This window comes from Chanos chanos, chromosome 13 (genome assembly GCF_902362185.1).
Source record: "Chanos chanos chromosome 13, fChaCha1.1, whole genome shotgun sequence".
In the NCBI taxonomy this organism is placed as follows: domain Eukaryota; kingdom Metazoa; phylum Chordata; class Actinopteri; order Gonorynchiformes; family Chanidae; genus Chanos; species Chanos chanos.
The window spans coordinates 15,959,544-15,987,235 of record NC_044507.1 but is presented as its reverse complement, the minus strand read 5'-3'; the positions used below and the strand labels follow the sequence as shown (position 1 = coordinate 15,987,235).

Genomic DNA, 27,692 nt, shown 5'->3' with positions numbered 1-27,692 from the left:
GCTTAATACCAAGACAGACACGAGAGATGAGCAATACCCCTTTGAAAAATAAAATAATTTATTTTTTTATTCTTTTTTTTGGAAAAAGTACCATGTTCAGGTCCATTATAATTTCTGTATGATTTGTACAATGAAAGTCACCTCAGAGAACAAGACAGAAATTAGTGAGAGGCGCGATGATCACAACTTCATGTCCTTTCAAATGAATCTCGTGCCATACTATTGTCTCAGTTCACTTTTAAAGTTAGAACTCAAAATTTTTTTTTTTTAATAAATATATTAAACATACTGTATCTGTTGTCATACATGTAGGTATATGTTTACACTGTGTCATACTGTGAACTGTAAAAACACATTCTACTAAATATTCAGAGAAGTACAGTACATACAATGCAAGTGGGAATAGCAGATGTCATTATCAGTCTCTGTGAGTTGATATGATTTATCATTCTCTTAAAACAGTTTATGATATTCTCAATTCAGAAATTGTCGTGCTAATATGGACGAACAGACGGCTCTTGTATAAGTCTTTAGTGACAAATCTCGTGTGAATCAACCAACATAAGGACAGATCTGTTCTGGTCTTTTCTTCCATAAAACCATGCAGTCTGGTTGCCAAGTGACAAATCCACGTAGAACAATGAGTATTCGGCATTCAGGTCAACATCCTTTCCCGATGTATAATTTGTGTATTTGTTTTTCTAGCAATAACTAAACTCATGGTCGTGCCAGGAGATGATTCGGGATATGGTTGCTGGTTAATTTTGTACGAAATTATTTTTAAGTTCACATTTCCAACAAAAATCACTGGTTCTTAAAAATTTCACAGTAACAACACGTTTGAGAGATCTTTTGAAGATTTTCAGAGAAACATGACGTACCTTGTAGAGATGAGAAGAAAAGGTCACGGCTATGCAGTAACTGATCCAACAACTGAGGGTTGAGAAATAAATTCACATGGTGTAACTGCAGGTTTCACTTCAATAACTTTCTTCTGTGAAACACCTGTTCTCTCCACAAGTTAACAGTTACTTGCTCTCTCAACATACAATTATACCACTATGCTGTAAATAATGATGACCCACACTCACTGAAGTGTCAGAAACTCCCACAAAATTTCTCCCTCTACAACAGTGTAAGTACTGTGTTTGGGGTTGGCTAAATTTGATTGCTGACTGCTGGTTTATAACTGAAATAACATGGTTTCAACAGGTATATCAATACACAATGACTGCATATGGCACAAGAGCCTCCTCCGCTCTCTGTTCTTTCCTTTATACGAAAGTTTGATTTGTGGAAAATCCAGGAGATCCGTCCCTATAATTGCACTCAAATGTTTTAACATAACTCATTTCCACAGCTAATTCTCAGTGCTGTGATAATATAAGCTCAGCTCAGTGCCACTACTGTGATTTGATTGTGGCACTGACAGGAGCTGTATTTGTAACATACACGTAACCATTTTGAAATGTACACTTATATTCCGGTAGTCCCAGGAAATCTGTGGAAGTACATGCAGGGTCCAATAGCAATCCTTGGCTGTCTTCCATTCATCATAGATAAACATTCTAGTTCTTGATATCAGTCTTTTTCCACATACATATTTGCTTTAGCTATGAATGTCTTATAACATTTTTTTTGTCTGTTTAAAAACAGGGTTTTTTTTCATGAACCTCACAGATTTCTCCCTGTTTGATTAGTTAATATGACTAATAACCCGCCGAAGCAACACAAACATTCGTTCAGAATGATTGTCTGGTTTTTTTTTTTTTTCAGTGCTCTCACCACACACATGCTCACACACCCACAAAGAGGGCAAGAAAAGCTGCTCAGCAATGTGTAACACATCTTTAAATAAAATAATGGTTTTAAAAAAAAAAACAACCAATCGAAAAGGAAAGAAAAAAAAAAAAAGAACAAACCAACGACAACAACAACTAAAGAGTAGAGTCCCACCCTGAGTCTTGTTGTCATTGGCATGAGAGTCTTGTATCAAACGAAAGAGGAGAACCCTGTGGAAGGGGTCTGGGTGGAGGTACCCAAGCTGCTTGGGGGTCTATAGAGGGTGTGCTGACTATGGGCCTCTGAGGACAGCAGCGAGGGTGTGGGAGTCCGGCTGCCCTTGGGCCTGAACAGGGTTCCCTGGCCCTGGGGCTGTGGGGAAGGGTTACTGTGGGGCAGCAGGGGCGGTAATGGGGGCAAGGGGGGCGGGTGGGGCCGGGACTCCTGCTCGGCCACCGTGTCGGGTTGGGAGTAGCCGTACGCGGGGGGACGGGAGACGCCCTTCTGCTGACGACGCCAGGAGTTGTAGTAGGTGGGGTCGCTGATGTAGTGGTTGACGAAGGAGTGGGTCTTTTGTCGGTTTTGATCCATCTCGTATTCGCTGTCGCTGCCCTGTGATCAAACAAGGATAAAAAAAAAAAATAGTGTTATCAGTTTAAGCTCATAAAATTTTGGAGGGCTTTAAACTAGTTACATCTCTGAGCCAAAACCCTTTGTATTTTTTTTTTATGTTCAGGCTTTTAATTTAATGGACATCCATTTGGGCTAAAGAAGAAGAAAAGGAATCTCACCCCACGATTCCCCAAACTCAAATTAAAAAACCAAATGGCACAGTCAAGGACACTAAACTTTTATGGGGAAATTAGGAGTGACAGTTGTCTACAGAGAGGGTTACTGATGAATGACAGAGTACAGACCAATTTTTCTTTAACCTGGGTTTCCCAACTAGATGCTACGCACGACTAGAGGGGGACTAACTTTATTTCGGGAACAGCTCTGCTAGACTTGCTAGAAACACACACACAAACAAGGGATAGCATAACCTCACCCAAAGCTCTGTGGAGCAGAGATTTTATATGAAAACACAAGAGTCTCCTACATGGACGAGAAGAAAGTTTATTGTCTGACTGAAACATATTATATATTATGTTATTAAGTTCAATCTTGAAATTCAAGCCAAGGAAAGCATACTGCATTGAGGGTGAATTAGAGATTATGTGAAAATGTTTAAAAGAATGTACACTATGCTCTGGTCTGTGTTTTTAACCCATGTGGAGAGCCTCTGTCCTCTAACGGTATACAAGATCTTAGCAGATGTTGGTTTTCTAGACTAATGGAGTTCCTTTATTTGCACAAGTGTGGGATCAGCAGTCAGTGTGTGTGCACTAAGGAGGACATTCCCATGTTTGGTTGTTCACAGTTGTGTTTGCTTTATTTGACCCCAGAGTAATAATCGTATCACTGCGTTGATACCTGACAAACACACACACGCATACACATGCAGACACACACACACTGAGAAGGAATGCGAGAATTTGTGGAGGAAGAAAAGAAGACAATCCTCTCTCTCCTCCCAGTTCAAACACCAGTATCACTCTGACTGTCTCCACGTTTGTTGTGTGGCTACTGTTCAAAAATATGCCTGAGAGACATAAACCCCAACATCAGACACTAATACTACACTTCCTGTTGGGTGAGGATTCATTCTCGTTAAAAGTATTACGTGTAATCCTCGGACATGAGAATCAGTTTGATTCAGTGTTCCCATCCTCCTACGTGAAAGACTACAGAGAGATGACCAAAACAATGTCAAGAGTTTGGCAGGTCACTTAAACTGGTATTAATGAGACATTTGTCAGGAGAGTGGTGGACTCGAGTCTTTTTTTGGTAGAATATGAGAAAGTAATGATGTGGTGAAATGACCTTAAAAGTTTGGGTTCACTTCATACATAAGAGATAAGAAATTCTATTCTCTATTCAAGTTGTGTTTTGCCTTTTGTCAAATGCAGATGACTCTTAAAATCATGTCAGCTATTTTTAAAGAGATTGTCAGAAGTTTCAAAAAGCAAATACAAAACTTGTGAAAAGTGAAAAAGATAAAACAACAACAACAACAACAACAACCCTGAAGTATCCATTCCAGAGTAAAAGCTGGCACATTCAATTGGTCATAAAAATAAGAGAAAGAAGAGACAAAAAAAAAAGAAAAGAGAAGAAAAAAAAAAAACGTACCTGTGAGTCAGACACCTCAGAGGGTTTTTCTGTCAGGCTGCTGCTTTCAGCTGGAATCAGGTCATTGTACTTAGTGCTGACGTCCTCGTCAGAATAGTGAAGGCTGCCAGGACTCGGTCTTGGTGGAGACCTGACAAAAGGGAAGAGTAAGAAATAGAATGATGGTTACAAAACAGATAAGCGCAGTAAATATTCTCTTTCTCCTCCTTTTAATTTCATAGCCAAAAATAGAAGTTTAAATCAGTCTGTTGCTAAAAATACTCTGATGATTTACATTAGAATGAGCTGTTTTTTTGTAAGGTGTTTTTTTTTTCATTGCGACATTCACACAGCACAGAGGTGAATTCTGCGGCGTGATGACACAGCTTCAGAGGGTTACCTTGTGCCACTCAGTACCATACAGTGATGAGTATGGGTGGAAAATAACTGACAGGCAATACTGAACTGTGCATACATTCATAATTGGCCCTTAATCTCCTGAGTCTCTTGTCCGATCTAGGTCTAGATACCGAAGCGTCTGTTTGGCTTGTGGATAGGGCGGACCCACATGGTTTCAAAGCAATCACGAGACGCGCATAAGACCTTCTAACTACGCATCCTCACGGAAGAGTTCTCTCACCCGATTATAACTGAATGAACAGCTCACACAGGCTCGGCCAAAACGGCATTAGGCACAAACAGATAGTCAAGTAAAGCATGCTCAGAAGAAAAAAATGACAATTAATCATCTTTTCAGTCCTGTGACTGTGAACTAAAGGAAGCTTGGACTGATGCTCGCTGACCGAATCTTCTTCTTGTTAAAACAAAGTTTTCTCCGTGGCAACAGTGGTCTACTGGATTTACTGTAATGAGCTCTGATCGACTGAAGCCAAGGTCACTGGAGACATTACCATTTGAACTAAAGACTCCTAAGCTGCCCTTGCTTCACTGATTTACTTCATTTGGCTTATCATACAAATCAAGCTGAAACGACCATAACAGTGAAAGAAAAACAGGCAGAAGGAAGGGTAATGAGGTTAAAAAAAAAATAAAAAGCTCAGGTATTTAGGAGGCCAATACATCCATAACTACAGTCATTCCATGAGATTTTGTATAGGAGAATGCTAATAACAAAACCATGGCAACCAGACAAAAGAAACTAACTGCACCCCAGATTGTACCTCAAGTTCATTCTCAGTGGGCTTTTTATAAGGACTTGGACAACGTGCACGGTGGGGAAAAAATCCCTTGGCCATGAAAAGGTTAACCCAACAAAAACAGGATCCCCCTGATCAAAACACATGAGAATAAGGGGGAGGAGCAAGTTATGATAAAATGTCTGTTTAAAATTCAGAGGAGGCTGATAGATTTGCAGGAGCGAAGGGTGGGGGGATGGAGGGGTGTGGGGGGGTAGAGGGTTTTGGGGGTGGGGCAGGTCAACTCACCAGCCCCCAGCACCCATCAAAAATCCGGTGTGCTCAGAGTGCTGTTTCAATTATTCAGCAGCTCTGGATCCTTTTTCTCCTCCCTCTCCGAGCCTTTCCCCTCTTTAATCTCTTTCCTTTCCCTCCTTTTCGAATCTCCTCAACCCTTCCCTTTCTGACTCAATTCCTCTATCTCCTCTTTCATTCCTCTATCACACACCCAACCCCTCTCCTCCCTCCATCCCTCTGAGACATCTCTTTCTCTCTGGGCGGCAGCTCGTTAGTAGGACTGTATTCATTTGGAGCTCTTCAAAGACAGGGAGCTCCTACAGCCCCTTTGATCCCCATTCCAGGCCTCCTCAGCCAGGGACGGCCTCCTCTGGTAAGACCCCCCAACGCATTCCATCCTAATGGGCCCAAAATGCCCTCTCCAGTCACCACCACAGGAAGCTGACAATGAACCCAACCCTCCAGCTCAACCTAACAGCCTGTTGACTCCCTTTCTCAGCATGGAGTTCACTGCCCTCAGCTCAAAGTGTAGATCTACACCGTTCACACACACACACACACACACACACACACACACACACACACACACACACACACACACACACAATCTATGGTTGCGCAAACACTACTGACAACTCAGGACTGTACTGCACGCAAAGTGTCCCTCTCTGCAGGACCCCGTCGTTTAATCTCCAAGTTTTACAGAAGAAGATGAAACCTCATGTCTATAATGAATATAGTCTGTTCCCAGCAAGAACTGTTCTTTGTCTGAAGCGACAAACAACATCCTCGTGAATGTAAAGAGAGATGCTTTGTTTTGCCCTCTTACATAAATTGCAGCTCTCTACAGTGTGCACTTTGAATCTCAATAAGTTCCAGGAGGAGAGGCAGATTTCAGAGCCTTGCGACTTCTACACACTGGACATGCTTTTTTTCCACAGACACCATCGCTCTTGGAGATTTGAAAGAAGCCACTGCTTTTAGAATCTTGGCCAATCTGCTGAACACTATACTTAATGGATGCCAGGAACTTGAATGCAAGCCCAAACTCTGTATAGAGAGAATACATTACTTTGCATAGCTTCCTCTGTTCCAGTGTTTTGTTTTTTTTTTTTAAATCAAAACATCGCATGCAAATTGAACCCTCTGAAGAGGCCTGCTTGGAAGCTCCATTTTATGTTACTCAGAAAAGAGAGAAGGACTGAAACCCTCAACTAGCACATTCAATTATTTGCATGCCTCAGCTTTGTCTGATATAACAATGTAAAAACAGTGTGATAAAAAAATCCTAAACGATGAGATCATACGTGTATATTTTTAACTTCGTCTCTTTATACTGACCGTGTGTAGATGCCGTTCTTACGGCAGAAGGAATTTTTGACCGAGAGTCGTCTGTTATTGAGTTCCAAGGCGGGGAAGCGGCCCTCGTCCAGTCGGACCATCTCTCCATGGCTGAGGGGCATAGACGTGCAGTTTGAGTGTGAACCTGGGTGAAAATAAGGACACGCTGTATGAAGGTTTCTTACATTAATGGCTTGCACTGCACACATTAATCTATAGTGAACTGTACATCTGTAAACTATACAATCAACTGTAAGTAAAGGATTCAGTTCGGGTTTTGTTGAGTATGTCACCATGACAACAGATTGTGTTGAATCTCAGCAGGTCATTCTGCACTCTCTCTCCAAACTGAAGGTTAGGACCTCCAATATGATCTTCAAAAGAAGCAATCTAATGGACCAGCATGGTTGATTTGACCCCTGCTCTCTCGTTCTCTTTCTCACTCTTTCTCTCTGTCTGTAGAACAGTGAGTGGAGATGAGGTGTGACTTTGGGGAGATAGGCAGTGACCTCTCCTTTCCCCCTTTTTGGCTTTTTACTGGTCAGTGTGATCTCACCCCCACAGGCTTCTGGGACAGGAGGGCAGTAAAACAAACAGGCATCACAGTAGAAGAGAAGGGTTGAAGGCTAGAGGGAGAGGGAGGGGGGGGGGGGGCACAGATTCTGAAACTGGCTCTTTGTGTCCCACACAAACACTTCTCTTGTGCTCCTTCAGCCAGCGAGAGTTGTGTTTACTGACCCTGGCACGACTCTCGACGCTGACCAAGCTCACAGGCGGCAATGTGCAACCCACACACAGTGCTCTGAACCCTGCACCGTCCATCTCTCACTGTGGCCTCCAGAGTTATGAGTTCTGGTGGGTGCGTGGATGGACAGTGCTAACCCATTCCCCTCACACAGGCTTAAACGTATGAATGCTGTGTTAAGTTCCTGCAATCAATTTATATTAACTTCTTGGCCACAGGAATGTACATTTTGTTTGCACATGGGAGTCTTTACTGTTCTCATAACTGTTAAAAGTTATGAGAAAATCTGCATTGCCAGGTGTTTTTTTTTTTTTTGGTCCCTAACATTCAGTTTCCCAATGACATCTACAGTCACTTGAGCAGTGATGTCATCCCTGCATGATGCAGCAGGACCAGTGCCTCGCAGAGGCTGACTCTCTGGGTAATGACCAGTACTGGCATAAACACATACAGAGGATGTAACTGGTCCATGGTAAGCCAGTCAAAGCACTTTTCTCTCCAAATTCTTCTATCAATCCACGCTAGCACTAGAAGGGGGGCTTTTTTTAGCTGTCTCTCACCTTACACGTGTGAGCCAGACCAGTGAACAGAAACAAGAGCAGTCTGGATAAGTGGGGAACATTAAGGCTCTAATTGTGGTGATGGTTTTCATATGGTGGCTGACTGAAACCATACCACTGGCGTTTAAAACTATGAGTTTCCTTCTTTGGCTGTACCTGAATCTGTCTTCTTGGTGTACTTTTTACTCTGTCCACGGATGATGAGGATGAAGATGAGGAGAAGGATGAAGATTAGGCCCACAAGAGCAATCACAACCAGGAACCACCACTCTTCATAAAATGGGGAAATTTTCTGGGCTGGAAACACACATTTCCAAAAGATAAATAAGCGTTAATAATGCATTTCTCATTATATTTTCACCTCTCTCCTATATGAACCTCAATCTATTTATTCAATGGCTCTGTATTAAATAAAAAAAAAAATAAAAAAAAGTTTGCTGTAGAAACTTTGCCATCTATTAAGCAGCTCTGTATTAGAATATTGAGTGTGCAATTTCTGTCTATACTAGGGGTTGCACAGAGTACTCGAGCATTCGAGTACTTGAGCAGTTACATCAGTTCTCGACTTTCTGCATGATCGTCGAGTGCCCGCTAATCGCGTGATGCTAGGTCTCACGCACTCAGTTTTCAGTTAGAGCCCTTAGTAAACAAGAGGAATGATGGCGACAGCATAAAAGGGTGAATTGATTGTTTGTTTGCTTTGTTGTTGTATTTCACTGTGCAAATTTTCTTTTCCAACTGTCGCTGTGATGATATAAACGTGCAGCATTTGTGAGTTGTGGACGGATTTCTCAAGGTTGGCGATCGAGTTTGTCATATAATAGACTAGACTACTAACGCGGCTAAACAAATTAATATTGTTAAAAGATAGATGCAAGCAAATATGACTCATTTCATTTTTAAGTTGGTTAGGCTTACTAATGATTACCGGGCAAAAAACAGCCGCTATATCTAAACACAATGAGAACATTTAACAGAGAAATAATTATGCCTTTTCAGATTTACGCGGGTTTAACCCACTACAGTGTGCACAACACGCTTTGTTGATTGAGCTTTCTATCTTGGGCTACTGTAGAATGTTTGTTACAATAACGTTAAAGTACCGTCGGTATACTTCATGATTGCCTAAGGTAAGACCAAGTGTTATCTTCATGTAATAATAATAATAATAATAAAAGTTTATAGCATACCGTTAATGTTATGCTTTGCCCTATGTCCCTGGACCAACTGCATCGTAGTTGCATAGTCTGTTAACTGATGCAGGCCCCACCCCCCCAAGTTTTTTAGGAAACGAGTACTGGAGTTGTACAATTATGTACCTGTGCAACCCCTAGTCTATACAGGTATTTTGGTCTCAGCATCGAAGTATTTTTGCCATTTATTAATTAGAAGCTTTCTCACCAGATATCGAAGGTGAGGGAGAGCTGGGTGAACCATAGCCATAGTCATTCACAGCTATGACTCGGAAGTCATAGGTGACACCTTCTCTCAGCATATCCAAATTCAAAGTATAAGATGTTACTTCTTTGGGAATATCTTTAATAAGAATATCCCATAATCCTTCATCTGAAAGGAGAAAACCCTTGTTAGCTAACATTTATTCACAAATAAAAGACAATCAACAAGAAGTTCATGTAGACCAAAAAAAAAAGCCTTTCATGTCATTCACAATACACTCACCAGATGGCCTGGCCTCTATAACATAGCGTGTAATGGGGGCTCGTCCAGGATCACCACTGGACCAGTGGAGGGTGAGAGCTGAACCATAACGGGAGATAAATGGCTCGCCAGGGGGACCCGGAGCACCTGGAGAGCAGCAGAGATGAGAGAAAGCATGAGAAGCATGAGAAGACCACAATCACCACAGTCAAGACAGAGTTTTGTGTTGCAATGTGTTGTAATAAAATGGCCTGCAACTTTGTGTTACAATGTTTTTCAATACAACAACTTGCTGCTCTGTGTGGTGAAGAAGAACCAAAATGTGCATACACACACATACCTTCTCCGGGTCCTGTGGTGATATTAGCCTCCACCTCTGGGCCATAGGTCACGGTTTTGGCACGGATACGGAAGTTATAGGTCACTCCGTCTGCCAAGTCTTTGATTTTCATCCAGAGGGGAGCACTGCCCTTCACATCCACAGTTACAACCTTACTGACACCTGGAGTGTGAGGAGAGGAGTCTGTAAAGGAGACACTGCAACTCTAGATACCATGCTTTAGAGTGAGAACTTTCACACACACACACACACACACACACAGACACATACACAGACACACACACACGCACACATACACAGACACAGACACAAATTCAAACAAACCCGCCTTACAGCCCCCCCCCCACCCCTCACCCCCCAACCCCCAATAACACAAACCTCATGCTTCATGAATATGACTAATAAACAGACTCAGGAGCTTTTCGCTGAAGCACAGCGTCCAGATTCAGCGAGAAGGCATTCTGTAAACAACAGTCCCTGCCACATCTGGCTTACCCACATTTCTGACCATGGTGGAGTCATTACTGGGCAAACGTGAGACCGCAGCTCTTTCTAAGCCTTGGTCTCTCTCTGCTCCTAATTACTGACGAATCTCGTGAATGGGCCAAACTTTGAACTGCTTTAGCCATGTTTCACTCAATGACAGGGCAGAACCAGGAAAACATAGCCCAAGAATGCCATACTTCACATCCTATGTTTCTATATGAGTGTCACTAAATGCTATCCAGCTGGAACAGATTTGTAAGTTAAAAAAAAAAAAAAAGACCTCACTGATCTAAATGAGTGTAAATCAGCTGCTGACTGAAAGCTATCTCAGTAATTTGCTAGTGAGTGGCTTTCAAATTCTGCATAGTTTCTCACCATCCACAGGAGTACAGGGCTCGTAGACCACACGGTAGCCTTCAATGATGCCATTGGGCTGCTTCGGCTCTCCCCAGGACATGTTGACGGAGGTGGTGGTGAGCTCGCTGAAGTGGATGAAACTGGGAGCACTGGGGGCTAGGGAACAGGATGGACACGTGTCAGGGACAGATTGCTTTTTATCATGTAGGTGTATATGCTCCACAAAGCACTGTACTCTTTTACCTTCATAACAACACTACAAGGACGCAAACGGACTGTCTGAGGGGGTCACAGTAATCTTAGACAAAAACAGCACGAGGACTGATCTTGGCTGATTTCCCAAGAACTTAGAGTGCCAAGATTCCTGCCTGTATTTTTATGTTCTCAGTGTCACATCTCTGCTATGCTGTCACAGTCTTCAAGGGACCGGAAAAGGACAAAGGAATTTATTTTTAAAAAGGTTTTTTCTCTTTCTTTCTTTCTTTCTTTCTTTTTTTTTTTTTTGGAAAAGAGAAAAAAAAAAGCTAGACCACAGCAGAGAGAGCCTGGGAGTACAGAACACTGGGTCTTTGTGCAGTCTAGCCAAAAACTCACTCCACATGTCTCTCTCTTTCTCTGCAGTGCGGGGCAACACGCTGTTCCAGGCTCTCTTCCCTGTGGCTCTCCCAGTAAGGGTTGCCAAAAATTATGCCCTCTCCTAATCTGTCAAATCCAAAACATAACACAAGCATAAAGAAAATCTGTTTCCTCTAAGAGAGAAATATCAGCGTAGATACACTAATCACCGTGATGCGTGCTCTCTCATTAAAAAGACATCAATCATGCAGCACAGATTTTATGGAACATTGAAAGTGCACTGTTCCAGAATATTCCCCCTGATTGTCTCTGACATGCAGAGACGGATCGTGATACACAATTTTAGAGGAGAAGCGGGGCGATTAGTGTGTATGGTGAATGTGATCGACAACTTCCATACCGTCTTCCATATGGTCATACTACCATACCTGCTTGCTGAGTGCGCCCTCTGGTGGGCAGGGAGCGTGGCCCGTCTCCAGCAGCATTGAAGGCAGCCACGCTAACCATGTACGTGGTGTAGCCAGTCAAGTTCTTCAGCTTCACTCCCAGTTCAGGTAAGAAGAGAGTGCGCAGTCTCTCAGTTTCATTCTGGAGCTGAAACTCCCAGTAATAAATCTACAACAAGAGACACAAGAGAAAGAGACCTTTGAAGTTATTGTACAGTCAGACCATTAAGTGACTGAAAGTACTTCTTTATGAATTATGTGACGCCTTAGTTATTGTACCGTTAGGGTTACTGCTAGTGTCCTGTTAGCTTCTGACTGAGAACAATTTTTTATGAACATTGTGACATTTGATAACCATAAATGATCAAATAAGTTATAGTCCAAGTTTCCAAAACTCAATTTCAAAATCATTGTTGTAAGTTCTACCTTGTACCCCTGAATGTCACCATTCTGTGACTCTACGGGTGGAGGTTCCCATGTGACATCCAGCTGAGTGGCAGTCGAAGATTGGATGGCCACATTCTGAGGGGGGGCAGTTGGCACTAAAAACAAAGAGGAGAGAGCCATCACGTTCAGTCATGGATTCACATCCAAATCCACTGGATATTTTCTAATCATGTAGAAGCAACAGTACAAGAAGCAAGAGAGTGTTTGAGAAGTGCTCAGATAACCTGCTGTTGATTCACAGGTAAACCGAATTCATCTTCATTAAAGCCATAGTGACAGCGAATGCTCACCTGCTTCTCCTACAAACACTTCCTGTGGAGAACTGATGGGCCCCTCTCCTACAGCGTTATACACACTCAGTCTAATCTCATAGCGTTTGTGTTTACTCAGATCTACCAAGGGAAACACACACACGCACAAACACACACATACAGAGACACACACACGCGCTCATTATTCAGTCCATTAATATCAAACCATTATAATGATAAAGTTATGAGCTGAATCCAAACTGATGAAATGCAGGGACTGAATCAGCAGTAGCAGAAGATGAAATGAAAAGAGACAGGGAAAGGGAGGGAGAGAGAGAGAGAGAGAGAGAGAGAGGAGAGGGAGAGAGAGAGATGAACAGAGAAATGAGAGAAAAAGTGGAGAAATAAGACAAAAAAAATCAGAGAAATGATCTCCTGAAAAAAAAAATGTAAATGAGGGGAATGCAGAGTAAATGTCAGAAATCAAAAGATCAAGAAGCTGGCACAGAGTGCAGAATGGACGGAGTGATATGATACATCAGACGGACAGGAGTGAGAGACGGAGAAAAAGAAAGTCAGTAAGAAAGAAAGAAAGAAAGAAAGGAAGAATGAAAGGACTTACTGTCCAGCTCATACTGGGTGAGTGAGGACTCGCTGAGATTCCTAACGCTGTAGGGGGCTGGGAGTGGCAGCAGGGGGGAGAGGGAGTCAGAGGAGGGAGGGTTTTAGGTACAACGCCAGGCGGCCGACACAGGGTGTGTGTGAGAGAGAGAGAGATGGAGAGAGACAGGGGGAGAGATGGAAAAGAGTAAAAAAAAAAAAAAGAAGAAGGAAGGTGGATTAGAGTGCATTAGAGAAAGTCGTAGCTAGGAGCCTGGTTTATTTATCCAAGCATGTCAGCGGCAGCAGGCAGAATCAGAGCCAAGAGATAAAAGACTGTTGAAAAAAGAAGCTAACAAAAAGCCTTAAATTTCTCTGGAGCTTCTATTACATGCCTTTCAATGAGAGGAGCTGATCAGACCCTTGGGGTTACTGAGCATTGTGGATGTGTTAACATGGCCAGCTGTGTACAGGCATGTCAGTATGTGTGCATGAGTGAGTGTGAGGGTGTTTGCATTACTGAGGTGGTGAAAAACAGAATAGCAAGAGCTGGAGCTGGGACACAGGAGTGTGTGTTTGTGTGTGTGTGTGCGTGCGTGCGTGTGTGTGTATGTGTGTGTGTGTGCGTGTGTGTGTATGTGCGTGTGTGTGTATGTGTGTGTGTGTGTGTGTGTGTGCGCGTGTGTGTATGTGTGTGTGTGTGTGTGTATGTGTGCATGCGTTTTTAAGACTCACCTGTAAGCTCAGCCCAGTTGGCAGAGGGGTTGTTGACTGTGCGCACAGTGAAACTGCGAAGACGGTCGTAGCGCAACTCTCGGTAACGCACGCGAAAACCCAGCAAAATGCCATTTATTTGCTCCTCAGACGGGGGCTGGGTGAGTTGGAGATTAACATCAGCTAAAAGTTTATTTTTACCTCACAGAACAAAGATATGTTTCATAACAACATAACTGGGTAATCATACCTTCCAGCGGACCAGTACTGAAGTTGTCGTGTGAGGCGTGACAGAGAGGATTGTGGGAGCTTGGTCTGGGGCTGTGTAGGAAACAATCAGACAGAACAAATGTTTTCAGAATCAAACTGTTTTCAGAATCTATGTATTCAGACACAAAAAAAACTTGATAGAGTGCCACAAGCTGACAAACCACAAAATCATTAAACAGTGGATCTATTGATGGTAGGAAACTAATTACCATGTCATGTTCTTTTACAAGTGAGATGAAATCAGTCATATAACACTAGAGCAGTGTTCTGCACAACAATGAGAAGCAATGACATAGCGTCTCTCTTAACTTGACAGTGTGGTTCAAGTAAGGCTAAATATTATGCTGACCTAGCTGCTTCCCAACAGCAGAGTTGAGTTGTGTGAGTCATCATTAGTCATAAAGTGGACATGAATTGTCCTTACCGTCCTGCAGTGTTGTGATAGCTTCACTCTCTTCACTGTACTCACTGTCTCCTATGTCATTAGTGGCCTTCACTCTAAACTGGTAGGAGGTAAATGGCTTGAGTCTGGAATAGGAATGAGAAAGCAATGTGTTTCTGAAGTGTATGTCCAAAAATCAGAAAATGTAATCTCAACAATGCATTAATATAACCCTCTCTGTCTCTCACTCTCTCTCTCTCTCACTCTCTCTCTCTCTCTCTCTCTCTCTCACTTGTCCACGATGTAAGAGTTAGCCTCGTGGCTGACGGAGGCTGAGTGGACCGTCCAGTTACTGTCCGGGAGTTCTCTGTACTGGACCGTATAGTACCGGACTGGAGAGAGGCCGTCGCTGCCTGGCTCCCATGACAGCAACACGCTGCGGGCTTGCACCTCCTCCTGCGGGATCACTGGGCGGCTGGTGGGCTGCGGCCGTGCTGAGGGGAGAGATGGCCAGACCAGCGCCAGCGTTTACTTAATCAACAACCATAAATATAGTGAGGAACATGTTACACTCTACAGGTTATACATAGGGGCTATACAAAAAACTGCTTGGCCGTATATATACACATTGATGATAGCCTATGTCAACAACAGAAAATGAACATGGTGAATATTGTCACATCTGTCACATGATGATGATGTTATTATGACATAGACAATGACAGAAATGCATGCGGATAAGACCAGTTCCATCAAATATGTTTGACTATATGTGTTTGCTGTCATGTGGATCAGTGACAGTCTACTGATTGTGGTGCATATGCAATGTGAAGTTATTCAAAGAAAGATTTTCTTGAATTATGTAACTAGGTTTATTCTTTGCGGTTTTCTCCCTCTGAGGGTACCTCTTTTCTCTGTGGTAACCACTAGGGCCTCAGCTGCCTCTCCCCAGCCCTTCCGTGTCTGGGCAGTGAGGCGGAACACATACACACTCTCTGGTTTCAGTCCAGTCGCCGTATACTGTCGAGCACTGGGGCTGAGCACGTCCACTGTAGCTGAGTTGCTATTGGTGGAATTTCTCCGATAAGCAATCTGATAGGCTAAAACAGCAAAGTCAAACAGATATTAATGCGAAATCTGACAAGAAGCACATGGTAAAAGTCTGTATGGTTTAATGGATCACTGAAGTGTGTATTTACCTAGGATGATGCCGTTGGGCTGGGCAGGGGGCTGCCAGATGAGTCTTACTGAGGTGGTCCGCACCTCAGGGAACAGGATCCCAACTGGAGGTCCTGGCACTGTGGCATGTGTTCAAGTTAACAGCAAACCCTAAGGCAGATGGCCCGACCATCTGGGCAGTAAAAGAGCTACATAAAATGGTAATCACGTACCATCATCCAGGGTCCTCTCCAGGATGGGTGGAGTGCTGGCCATGCCATCACCAATACGGGTGAAGGCAAGCACCTGGATCTCATAGAGAACATACTTTCCAAGACCACTCAGCTGAACACTGTGACTGGTGTTCCCTTCCACTGTCCAGAAATGAACAGGAGATTCTGAGTCCTTCTCCTTGTACACCACCTGAGAGAGGATTTTTGATTAGAACAGTGGATATCTATTACAGTAGATTTGGAGAGAGACTGAAAGATATAAGTAAAATGTCTCTTCTACCACAGTTCTAAAGTTCTAAAACTTCTAAAGTTTTTCTACATGATGGACTGATTCTTGTCATTTTGCTAGACAACCCTTTCTTTTCATGTACATCTATGTGTATACAGTAAGGCTCCTACAGTTTTTCTACAGTTGAGAAAAAACAAACCATCAAATAAAACACACCTTGTAGCCCAAGATGTTCCCATTTCGGTCAGGTTCTGAAACCTCACCCCAGCGGACCAGGATACTGCTAGAGGTTGTAGCGAAGGCAGAGACATTGTTGGGACCACAAGAGGGCACTGCAAAAGGGGTAAAAAATCAGTTACAGCAACACATGAACAAGAAATGAACAGAGTTAAAGGTAGGGTTAAATGCAGTGAAATGATGAAAAACAAGTTAGAAGTTAAAAGTCACTGCGACCCGGTCCCGGATAAGCAGCACAAAATGATGATGATTATGATGAAGTTAAAAGTCAGAGACAAAAGAGCAAGAAACAGAAGTTGTAACTCACCTGATTCTCTCGTCCTTCCACGGACCGGCTCGCTCCAAGGCCCCGACCCAATGCCATTTAGTGCCTGGACTCTGACCTCATATTCTGTCCACTCCTCCAGGTCTTCAATGGTGAATTCCCGTTCCAGTCTATCGGGGATCACGTGGGACAGAACCCCACCCTTTGAACCAGCCCGTGAGTACTGCACCCTATAGCCTACCAAATCTGGGTTCCCATTGTACTCCCACTCTGGCAGAGGCTGGAAAGCACAATATTATTTCTAAACATCACAAACACCAGTTGTCAGGAAAAACATGACAACTATTTCCTTGTTTCATGTGCTGCATATGTATTTCTCTTCAAGATGACATACCACCCATCTGAGCCATAGGCTGGTTTCACTAGCTGTGCGCAGAGTCACATTGGCAGGGGCAATGTCTGGAGGAGCGTGCAGGGTCTGGATCTTTCTGGACGGCTGGCTGGGAAGGCTAGTGCCGACGATGTTTACCTGACGCATGCGGAATCTAATAATAGCAGGGAAAAAAAGGTCTTGTAGACATACATCCAGTGGTTGTTAAACAGCTACACTCAAGAGTTTTTCTCGGAAGAGCAAAATTACCTGTAGAAGGTGTAAGGGTTTAGATTAAGAACTTCTAATGATCGAGCGTCAGGCTCATTAGCCAGCTGATGGACCATGACCCATTCCTCATTCTCTCCAATCACACCAATCTGGCGCAAGAGTGGAGACAGGCTGATCAATAGCAGCTAATGGACAGGTAATGCATGGAGATGAATGGAGACATATGCTCAGCATGTCTTTTCTTTTTTTTTGTTTCTCTATTACCTGAGCCTCCACCAGCCAGCGAGAGATAGAAGTTTTGCCATCATAACCGGGCTTAAACTGCAGAGTTACCGAGCGAGCGCCAATGTTTGAGATGGCAATGTTGGTGGGAGGCCCGGGCATCTCTGTGTGGAACAGGAGAAAGAGTGAGACAAAACTAAATGGAGTAAATTGGCCAAAACTGAATGGAAAATAGAGAACCTATACAGAATACAAAACAGAAACCTGAACAAGAAGAAGCCAAACTGAATACTCTACAACAATATTATGAATCCAAGACACTGTGACCTCAGTGTTATACATACAGCACAACCCAGAAGAATTTGGACACTCTGTGGAGACTTTTTTTGTGGCTATCAGTACATAAAGGTTGTCTTGTTCTCTGAGAACTCCAAAGCTGAGGTGGGTACTCACCAGGGGGTACTCCTGAGGATATTGTGGAGGACGACAGTTGACCTTGGCCTTTGGAGGTCATACCAGCCACCTGGATGGTGTAAGTGGTGAGGGCTGTCAGTCCAGTGACCCTATACTCCTGAGTCAAGTTGGGTAAGTAATGGGTAACCCGAGTGTTGGTGCGGTTGAACTCTTCCCAGGAGATGCGATACCCTGCAGAACAGTAGAGTGGATGAGTTTGAAGATTTGTTTATTCAAATAAAATATGACATTTTATTGATCAAACCCACCAAACCCACCTGCTAGAGATATATCAAAGGGTCTACATTGCAAATGGACATTGTTACCTGTAAGAATGCCATTCTTCTCATGAGGTTCTTTCCAGCTGACTTTCAGAGACGTGTCCAAGATCTCAGTGAAACTGAGGTGGCCAACAGGCCCTGGAGCTGGAAGAACACGCAACATGTTTAATAGATACTACAACAAAATGTGCTGGGCTAATCCGCTTTCAGACACGTATTGCATACCAATGCTTTGATTGCTCTCACACGTGGTGAACATATTTGCAAGGAACAATTGCCTTTAATCTCCAATCTTTCCCTCAGACAATGAAGGCTCTCCAGAAATCTATGACTGGTACAGATTTTCAGTTCTAAAAAATGCAATCAGAATATTAATTAGGAGCAGTAGTAAGGCTCACTGTCTTCGTGCGTGCGCACTCTCTGAGGTGGGCTGCGAGGTCCATCTCCTGGCGTGGTGAAACATAGCACTGACGTGAAATACTCGGCGAACTTTTTCAGCCCATTAATGTAACCCACATGAACGCTATCCTGAAAATTTGGCTTCGCTGTCACAAGGGTAACGTCCTCTTCATGTCCTGGTTCCCATGCCAACAGCTGGTTAAAAAACACAGAAGAACAGACCGAATGTTATATTATGCAGAAATCAATGAATGTACTATATTTATTTCAAACACTGGAGGGCAGCGGAGGGGTATTCACCTTATAACCTTGGTTGATGCCATTGATAAACTGTGGACTTGGCGCGCTCCATGTGAAACGTACGGTGGTGGAGTTCACAGCATCCGCTTGTACGTTTCCCGGTGGGACTGTGGGCACTGCAACAGACAGGAGGCTCAATTAAGAGTGTGAGGGAAATACAAAGAAATACAAAAGGGAGAGAGAGAAACAGACAGAGGAAGATAAAAAGTGCAGACGAGAGAAAGATGAGACAAGAGAGAGGAAGCGAATGAGACAGTAAAGCAGCCTCTTCTAGTAGCATTTTCAGTGTCTTATGTATTGGATACATAATACTTATAAATACATACGAACAATGTCCTCACCTCCCTGCAGAGTCCACTCTGTGACTTTGTGGCTGTAGACACCCTGGCCTGCGCCATTATAAGCTGCCACCTCAATTTCGTAGTTGGTCCAAATAATGAGGTCCTCTAGCAGCAAGTTGGTCTGGTCTGGATTAGTGATGTTTTTTATCTGACAGTCCACTGGCAGACCTGACAGACAATATCTGTAACAGCACAGAGAAATGATGAGCTACAGCAGACACAAGGAAAACAGCACTGTCATCCACAAATCACTGAATAATACCAAAGTCCTTCTCCACAGTTTAGGGTTTTGATGTTCCTACAGTGTGGAGGACAGGGTGGTGGACTGACCTGATGATGTAGCCCTGCAGTGGGCCATTCTGGTGGCTCTCTGGAGGAGGTTGCCACTGGATCATGATGGACTGGTTGGTGCGGCCACTGGCAATTACAGTTTGAGGAGGGGCACTTGGGGGTTCCTCAGGTAACGAAAGTCTGAAAGATGGGAGAGAAACCAGGGGGTTTTGGCCCAGTACTGTTTCATCAGAAAATTTTTCTGGATGCGTACATCTTCTCTAGATCAAGGTCACATGTGTTCAAGTGTCCGTGTGTGTGTGTGTGTGTGTGTGTGTGTGTGTGTGTGTGTGTGTGTGTGTGCGCGTGCATGTTTTTGCTGACTGAGGTGAGCATTCCACTGAAAGTGCACTATTCTAACCAGGATGACTTGTCAAACCAGTGTCAAAATCATCATATACTAGTAAAAATGCAAAGGTGTCTTTTTTTCTTTTCTTTTCTTTTCTTTTTTTTTTTTTTAAAGATGTTGTCTCTGAGTACTTTCTGGCAATCAATTTTCAAAGTTTTGACAGAGATCCTGAAAGTACCCATAGAATGATCTCCTAGTATTGCAATATTTGAGGTTATTCCACAGAATCTCCAACTAACTACACATGCTGAAAACATAATAAGCTTTACAACTCTGCTGGCCAGGCAATGTATCTTGCTTAAGTGGAAGGAAAAGTTGCCTCCAACCTTTAAAATTTGGATAAAGGACGTTATGCATCATTTGATATTGGAAAAAATTCTAATTCGATATTCTATGAGAGGATGTGTGTTAAAGTTTTATACCATATGGCAGCCTTTTTTGTCTTATGTAGAGAAGATGGATACTACTGAAATTTTACTTCCATCAATACTGTCCATTTTGTTTTTTGTATGAACCTGATATGTTAGGGATTCTAAGAATGATTTTCCAACATGATTCTGAAGACAGACATGATTTATAAGTTGGACGGTGCAACAGAGAGGGTTTTTTTATGGTTTGGGGTTATGGGGAAAGGGAAAATATTTGTACAACGGAGTGAATGGATGCATTAATGTATGTTTATGTTTTTGTACAACTTGGAAAACATATAAAAAAACCTTGAATAAAAAAAGACCTTGAATAAAAAAAAAATGTTGTTATTGGTGAAACTAAAACTGCAAAAGTGTTTTGGTTAAGGTTGGAGCCAGAGTCAGGGTTAGGGTTAGGTTGTTATTCTTTACTTTTGTTATTACTGAAATCAATGGAAGACAATGTGTGTGTGTGTGTGTGTGTGTGTGTGTGCGCGCTTGTGAGTGTGTGTATGTGTGCACGTCTGTGTTTGTGTGTATTTGTGTGTTTTGTATATGATGTTTTCATGTTACGTCAAAGCGCCCTTAGAGAGATGCATTCTAGCCCAGAATGGAGATGATCAAAGAAGCCACAAAGAAAATTGGCTAATGCCACAGAGCAAAATCCAGCAAGCCTCTCCTTAAATCAATTTAGGCTGACATCTTGATTTCTCCAGTGTGAAAGCATAGTTCTGGAGCGGAGATAAAGCGCTGTGTTTAGGATCAAAGGCAAAGCCAGAGCTCCCTCTGAGGCTCTGCTCTCTCCACACTGTTATGTCACCCCCATGGATTCCCCTTGTGTGAGTGTGCTTAGAGAGAATATCCTCTGATCTGTGTGTATTTATGTGTGTGTGTGAGAGAGAGAGAGAGAGAGAGAGTACAAGATAGAAAATATATCTAACTTTATGCTGTGTCAGTAGTTTCTGTGCTTATGACTAGTAGGCATATGAATAGTGAGTGGGATTGTGTCTAAGTATGGTTAGTGTGTGTGTGTTTGTGCCTGTGTGTGTATGTGTGTGTGTGCCTGCGTGTGTGTGTGTGTGTGTGTGTGTGTGTGTGCGTGCGTGCGTGTGTGCGTGTGTGTGTGTGTGTGTGTGTGCACACGTGTGTGTGAGCATGTTTGGCTGCTGAAAGCCCATGGGTTTGATAGGATACTGAATCAAGGAATCAAGACTGTGAGTTTGTTCTGTGATGAGAAGGAAAATGAGAATTTTTCATGACATCACGTAAGAATACATATCTGATTTTTTTTTTTTCATCATATTGCCCTTCGGGTTTCAGCTCTTGACAGGGAATTGCATCAGCACCAAGTGCTCTTTGGTCTCCCATCTCTAAAAATGTGTTGACCTATTTCTTTTGAAACCAAGTTAGCCTTATTACAGACACTTTTAAACTTGATTTTTCCTTCCCTAGCTCTGAACTTTTTGGTTTTCTTGTATGTCTGGATATTGATGCTAAGCTGCTGGTGAGGTCTGGATATTGCTGGCAGAACCAATAGACACACTTTGATCATACTTTTTTAAAAATTCCTCCACAAATATTGATTTCTACTTGACATTTCCATTCTCATTTAATATCTTTCCAGTCACTTCCAACCTTAGCCAGAGCAGGCCGGATCAATAAAGAATTAACTCATCATCTGGGTTTTCTGACGATATTACGGCAAACAAATTTTACCTCATTCCTCGCTTAGTATATCAAATATCAGGAAATTATTCCCGTAAATGCACAAGCACCTGTTAAACAGAGCTTTGAACCTTTAGCTTGGCTATCGATGTTGCAGTGTGAGCGGAATCCAGTCTTAGATGTCAGTTAAAACCCAAAGGCTTAGAGCGTTTTTAAAACAGTGACTCACCCCATCTCTTTGTACCTCTCTTGAAAACTAAACGGGAGATCAGCCGCAAAAAGGCAGCCGATTCTCTATACGCAGCTTAACATTCCAGAGAGCTCTGTCTAAAACATCACATTTGACCAGAATACCATATGAGCGCACTTTTAGCTTCCAGACCAATTTCAAAGAGCTGAAATCTCACTTAAAAAGAATTTGTCCTTTTGACACTGCCACAACATTATTCTTTATCATTCACGTTTCTGACATCAGAACAGAGCGTTCCAGAATATTTGCTCACCTTTCAGTCTCTCTGCTGAACTGCCCTTTCCCTACATCATTGACAGCACAGAGGCGAAATTGGTAAGAGCGGGCTGGGATGAGATTGCCCACGGACACGCTTGTTGACTCGGGTTCGATGTTGGCCAAGAGCACGGTCCACGGGGCATCTGCTCCGGACACAGAGAGAAGAATATGAGATGCAGAAGCAGAGACAGTTATAATGGAAGAATATTCTCAGAGAGAGAGAGAGACAGAGAGAGAGAGAGAGAGAGACAGATATAATGGAAGACATCATGTTCTCCTTGGCTGGTCGACTCACTGTTCTCAGAAACTTCGAGGATATAGCGTATGAGGGGACTGTTGCCGTCGAAGGGCTGAGCCCATGTCACGTTTATGGTCCTCTTCTCGGTTGTGCTGAGGGTGGCTACAGGGTTCTCTGGAGCGTGAGGAAGCTGTCTGTAAAGAGACATTTAGAGAGAATAGAGATGACGTGGATTCAGATATGCACTGTATACCTCTTTCTAGAAATATAGTATACCTCCCAAAGACTTCTATTTCTTCAAAAAAATATTGAATCATTTAAATGTAGACCGTATGTTAGAGAAAAAGGTTGAGTGTGATTCATGTAACGAGACAAGAAAGAGAGAGCGAGGGAGAGCAGAAAGAGAGAGTTTATAAGATAGATAGATAGACAGATAGATAGAGAGAGTTCGAGACAGGGAGGTAGAGAAAGCTATAGAGAGTGAGTACCTGACTCGTAAATGGGCACTGTGTGAGTCATTGCCCCCCATTGAGGTGATTTTACAAGTGTAGGTGCCAATGTCTCCTGACCAGGTCTGTGAGATATGCAAAGTGCCGTCTGAATCCACACGGAGACGTGGGCTTGAGTTCACGTCAATCACTGAGCCCCCTTTTTCCCAAATGTGTCTACAGCAAAACATACAGCATAATACCACTTAAGCATGCTGGGATACACAAAGCAAACAGCAAAGTAATGTCCTTACGCACATGGACACACACACACACACACACACAGACACACACACACAAACACACACACAACTTCTTAATGGCAGCTGGATCAGTTCTCCATTTAATCTTCCTTGTCTTGTGTTTAATTAAGGTCTGCATGTAAGTTATTGCTCTGTTTCCATATTCGTCTGTTTAGCCTTGATCAAATCAATAACATCAAGCCAGCAGGTGACAGTTCAATCAGATCTTATGAGAGTCTCAGTGCAATAAAGACACTGAAGTAGAGTGAGTGGGTGTGAAGAGAGAGAGAGAGAGAGAGAGAGCGAGAGAGTAAGAGAGAGAGAGAGAGAGAGAGAGAGAGAGAGAGAAACAGACAGACAGACAGACAGACAAAGGCAGAGAGACAGAGAAAGCGAGAGACAGAGAGAGAGAGAGGGAACAAGACAAAGAAATAGAGAGATAGATAGATAGATAGATAGAGAGAGAGAGAGAGAGAGAGAGAGAGAGAGAGAAAGAGAGAGAGAGAGAGAGAGAGAGCGAAAGAGAGGGATAATACCTGACAGTGACACTGGGGTCATGGGTGACTCCACAGGCCATAACGGCTTTAGTTCCTTTGATAACGCTCTGGTCTTGGGGTGGGATGGTGATGCGGGTTCGAGCTGATGGCATAGACATAACAATACTAAAATAAAACTTAAATGCTTGCACTGCAAGCAGAGAGTGCTTTGAATATTTGTAAAATGTTTTTTTTTCTTCTTTTTCGAGGCACCATTCCCTCTCTATATTGGAGGACAATTATATTACTTCATTCATAATTCATAATTCATAATTCCTTGACTATGTGTCCTCTTGACAGCAGAAAGATTAAAAAGGAGATCAAGGTAAACGAAGTCAGCACTCATTAAAAAAAAAACAGGGTCATGAAGAAAACTGAACTACCAAGTATCAAAAAACTGCTACACTTTGCTGTCTGTTTGATTATGCTCTCATCTCGACACACACTCACCCCAGACCACCAGGTCAGCGGACGCTTCATCAATGCCACGGGAGTTGCTGGCCATGCATGTGTAGGTGCCAGCATCAGACAAGTGAGAGGGGCTGATGAGAAGACTACCTGACTCCAGCAAAGTGAAACGGGGCAACTGCACAGAACCGCTGGCCAACACACGCTCACCTACAGTCAAACACACCAGGACACAGAGAGAGGGAAAGATGAGATATCTCTTTCTATCTGTCCATCTGTACATCCATCCATCCAGCGATCCGTTCATCCATCTATCTCTTTATCCATCTATCCATTCATTCATAAATACACACATACACCCGTACATTTATCCAATGATCCATTCATTCGTTTATCTCTCTAATCATCCATCTTTCCCTTCATCCATCCATTCATCCATCCATCCATCCAAAGGACAATCCATAAATGAGTCTTTCAGCACTCACACATATCAGTAATGATGAAGATCTAATCTCAGATGTACGAAAAGTGAGAAAAACAGTAAGATGGAGGATTAAGAATAGGGCACCTTTGTAAATGATTTCTTTGTGGCGTGTATGTAAACATGATTTTTAAAGACAGCTAATTTGCGACCGACCTTTCTGCCACGTAATCGCCGGCCGTGGGGCGCCTGCCGTCTCGCAGTGAAGAATGACGGACATGCCGTCAATCACGGCGCTGTCGGACGGGCCCGCTGTGATGTTGGGTGCGATACCTGGAGGTAAGAAGGCAAAGGGAGCACCAGTCAATCAGATAAAACATACTCACACACACAGAAAAGCAAATACAATACAAAGTTATGGGACAAGTGATGGAGCTATTGTGACTGGACATAACAAAAATCATCAAAGGAATCTTTCATGTTCCCTGTCATCTTTTATTCAAACAGAAGTCAAAGCAAGACAGACTTAGCCTTGCTCTAATCCCCATCTCTCCCTTTCTGTCTCTATCACTCATTCTCTGTCTCTCTCTCTCTCTCTTTCTCTCTCCATCTCTCTCTGACCCTCTCTTGCTCTTTTTCTCTCCGTCTCTGTCTGTCTGTCTCTCTCAGAGGCTGATAACTCTCAGGGATTGTAAGATGACAAATCTGACGGGGGAAGATAAGAGAGGCGATGAATGGAGAGAGAGAGAGGAATAAATGAATTGGGGATAAGGCTATTGACGGGACCATATGGAGCAAACTGACGTACTAGTGACAGCCAGGTAGGTGTTTGTCTGGATCTCTCCTGCCAGGTTGCGTGCAAAACACTGGAACATTCCGGTGTCGTCAGGAAGCAAGCCATTGATCTGCAAGCTGCCACCAACCAGCACTCTGTAGCGGGGAGTCTTCACTGGACTGATGGGTACAGCGTCCTTGTACCATATTATGTCCGGTTGAGGAACACCTGGATTAAAGAAATGAGAGAAGGAACAGACTTAAAGCAGCACTACACGTACACACACACAGACACACAGACACACACACACACACACACACACACACATCAATACACACAGACTTTATATTCTTATATATACACACCACGGGCCTGGCATGGGATGTCTACCACCTTCTCCATCTCAGCAGTGATGTGTCTCTCAGGCTCTTTCACAAACTGTGGGTGCTCTGGCAAGACAGAGTGCAGCTCGGTCAGTTCTCTCACTTACAATGTGATTAATGAGAGTATGGCTAGACCTAGCAGAGTTACCATATGAATAGGGCTTGTAAATGAGATTGGCTGAGTGTAAGGAATAAAGATTAAATTAGAGTTCATTTGGTTTTATGTCGGTGGTTTTAAGACGTATCGGAGAATAGCAAACATCGAGCTGCGGCAGCTTTGATAAATTAAAAAAAAAAAAAAAAGCATATGCATGGGCTGATCAGGAGTTATTTTTTTTATTTTTATTTATTTTTTTTTGAACGGTTGAGACTTTAGTTGGGGCCTTTTGAGGGCAAGGACATACCAAGGACATGCAGGTATGCTCCAGCGCTGACGGAAGGCACGCTGCTGCTGCGGAGAGAAGCTTCACACTCGTAAAAGCCGCTGTCGCTGACCAGCGGCCCGCTGATGGTCAACCGTCGGCCATAGTCTCTCAAGCCTCTGCTTACCACCACTCCGTTTTTTCGCCAAATTATACTGAGCTTTATGAGGGGCCTGGAAAGACAGAACGAGACAGATTAAAGGACATGACAGAGAAGAGTAGAGTTTGATGAATAAACAGCACGGAAGACACTCACCTGGCATTGGCCACACATTCCATGGTGACCTCAAATGTACCAACCATCACACTGGTGTTCTTTGGTGGAATGATGATGGTGGGGGCAATTGGGTCTGCAGGTCCTCCTACATCTGGGACAGAGAGGGAGAGAGAGAGAGAGAGAGAGAGAGAGAGAGAGAGAGAGAAATATCAGACAGACATTCAAGACTGCATTGTATCTCCTACAATGGAGTACCATCTCCGTCTTTGTCTCCGCATCAGTGAAAGGTTTCACTGCTAGTCACCTTTTCTTCTGCCCTTTTTGTATGTATAACCACCAAGGTTCTTTGCTATAGAGTACAATCTGGTTCAGACATTCACACACATGTGCTGATTAAGAGCAGCTAAACCATTTACTGATTCTGTTGAGGCCAACGGCCATGTATCGATCCCCTGCCCTCAATCAGTGATCTTTCTCTCTCTTTCTATTTGATCACCTTATTTGTTTATCCCCCTGTCTGGATCACGGCCTCTTGTTATCCAGGCAGTTAACAGTGGGACCGTTCTCTCTCTCTCTCTCTCTCTCTCTCTCTTTTCTCTCTGTTCAATGTACCATTTCATAAATCTGGTTTTGTAGGTTGCTATTAAACAGTGAAGCCACTTTATGGTCTTGCTTAATCACCCTGTCATTGTGCGTAAGATGGGTGGGGGGCAGGACAAGCATCTCCCACTGCATTCAGCTCTGCCAAACACAGTAGCATCTGAATCTATTGTGTATGGAATCAGACAGTATCGATCCAGAAGACACACGGTTCAGCAGTGCCCGAGAGACTTAAGAGAGGGAGAGGAGGGAGATGTGATAGGCGCCACACAAAGCCACAAGAGGGAGCTAAAGATATTTGTTACTGATGGGGTACGTCCACCTGTTGAAGGGCATACCAAGTGTTTCAATGAAGTATCAATACATTAGCAATACGGAGCGCGT

At 43.3% G+C, this 27,692-nt stretch overlaps 1 protein-coding gene across 1 annotated transcript in view; it reads right to left on the bottom strand.

Moving 5' to 3' along the window:
• Positions 1-1,992: 1,992 nt before the first annotated feature.
• The window catches only part of sdk2a (sidekick cell adhesion molecule 2a), a 30,095-nt gene continuing 4,395 nt past the window's right edge, over positions 1,993-27,692 (bottom strand). Inside the window, exons 5-44 of the mRNA XM_030790275.1 lie at positions 26,748-26,859; positions 26,474-26,664; positions 26,052-26,135; positions 25,720-25,914; positions 25,128-25,244; positions 24,533-24,700; positions 24,083-24,185; positions 23,305-23,481; positions 22,874-23,010; positions 22,574-22,721; positions 19,650-19,790; positions 19,320-19,501; positions 18,979-19,094; positions 18,678-18,873; positions 18,325-18,423; positions 17,999-18,190; positions 17,588-17,709; positions 17,363-17,472; positions 17,117-17,267; positions 16,765-17,002; positions 16,437-16,552; positions 15,992-16,181; positions 15,800-15,898; positions 15,506-15,700; positions 14,893-15,094; positions 14,643-14,746; positions 14,199-14,269; positions 13,970-14,105; positions 13,257-13,313; positions 12,674-12,775; positions 12,363-12,478; positions 11,919-12,105; positions 10,933-11,070; positions 10,072-10,233; positions 9,753-9,878; positions 9,474-9,638; positions 8,229-8,369; positions 6,768-6,912; positions 4,015-4,144; positions 1,993-2,394 (exon numbers count right to left, since the gene is read on the bottom strand). Of these exons, the coding sequence (XP_030646135.1) occupies positions 1,993-2,394; positions 4,015-4,144; positions 6,768-6,912; positions 8,229-8,369; positions 9,474-9,638; positions 9,753-9,878; positions 10,072-10,233; positions 10,933-11,070; positions 11,919-12,105; positions 12,363-12,478; positions 12,674-12,775; positions 13,257-13,313; positions 13,970-14,105; positions 14,199-14,269; positions 14,643-14,746; positions 14,893-15,094; positions 15,506-15,700; positions 15,800-15,898; positions 15,992-16,181; positions 16,437-16,552; positions 16,765-17,002; positions 17,117-17,267; positions 17,363-17,472; positions 17,588-17,709; positions 17,999-18,190; positions 18,325-18,423; positions 18,678-18,873; positions 18,979-19,094; positions 19,320-19,501; positions 19,650-19,790; positions 22,574-22,721; positions 22,874-23,010; positions 23,305-23,481; positions 24,083-24,185; positions 24,533-24,700; positions 25,128-25,244; positions 25,720-25,914; positions 26,052-26,135; positions 26,474-26,664; positions 26,748-26,859 (5,963 nt within the window). The remainder of the gene's footprint in view (positions 2,395-4,014; positions 4,145-6,767; positions 6,913-8,228; positions 8,370-9,473; positions 9,639-9,752; positions 9,879-10,071; positions 10,234-10,932; positions 11,071-11,918; positions 12,106-12,362; positions 12,479-12,673; positions 12,776-13,256; positions 13,314-13,969; positions 14,106-14,198; positions 14,270-14,642; positions 14,747-14,892; positions 15,095-15,505; positions 15,701-15,799; positions 15,899-15,991; positions 16,182-16,436; positions 16,553-16,764; positions 17,003-17,116; positions 17,268-17,362; positions 17,473-17,587; positions 17,710-17,998; positions 18,191-18,324; positions 18,424-18,677; positions 18,874-18,978; positions 19,095-19,319; positions 19,502-19,649; positions 19,791-22,573; positions 22,722-22,873; positions 23,011-23,304; positions 23,482-24,082; positions 24,186-24,532; positions 24,701-25,127; positions 25,245-25,719; positions 25,915-26,051; positions 26,136-26,473; positions 26,665-26,747; positions 26,860-27,692) is intronic.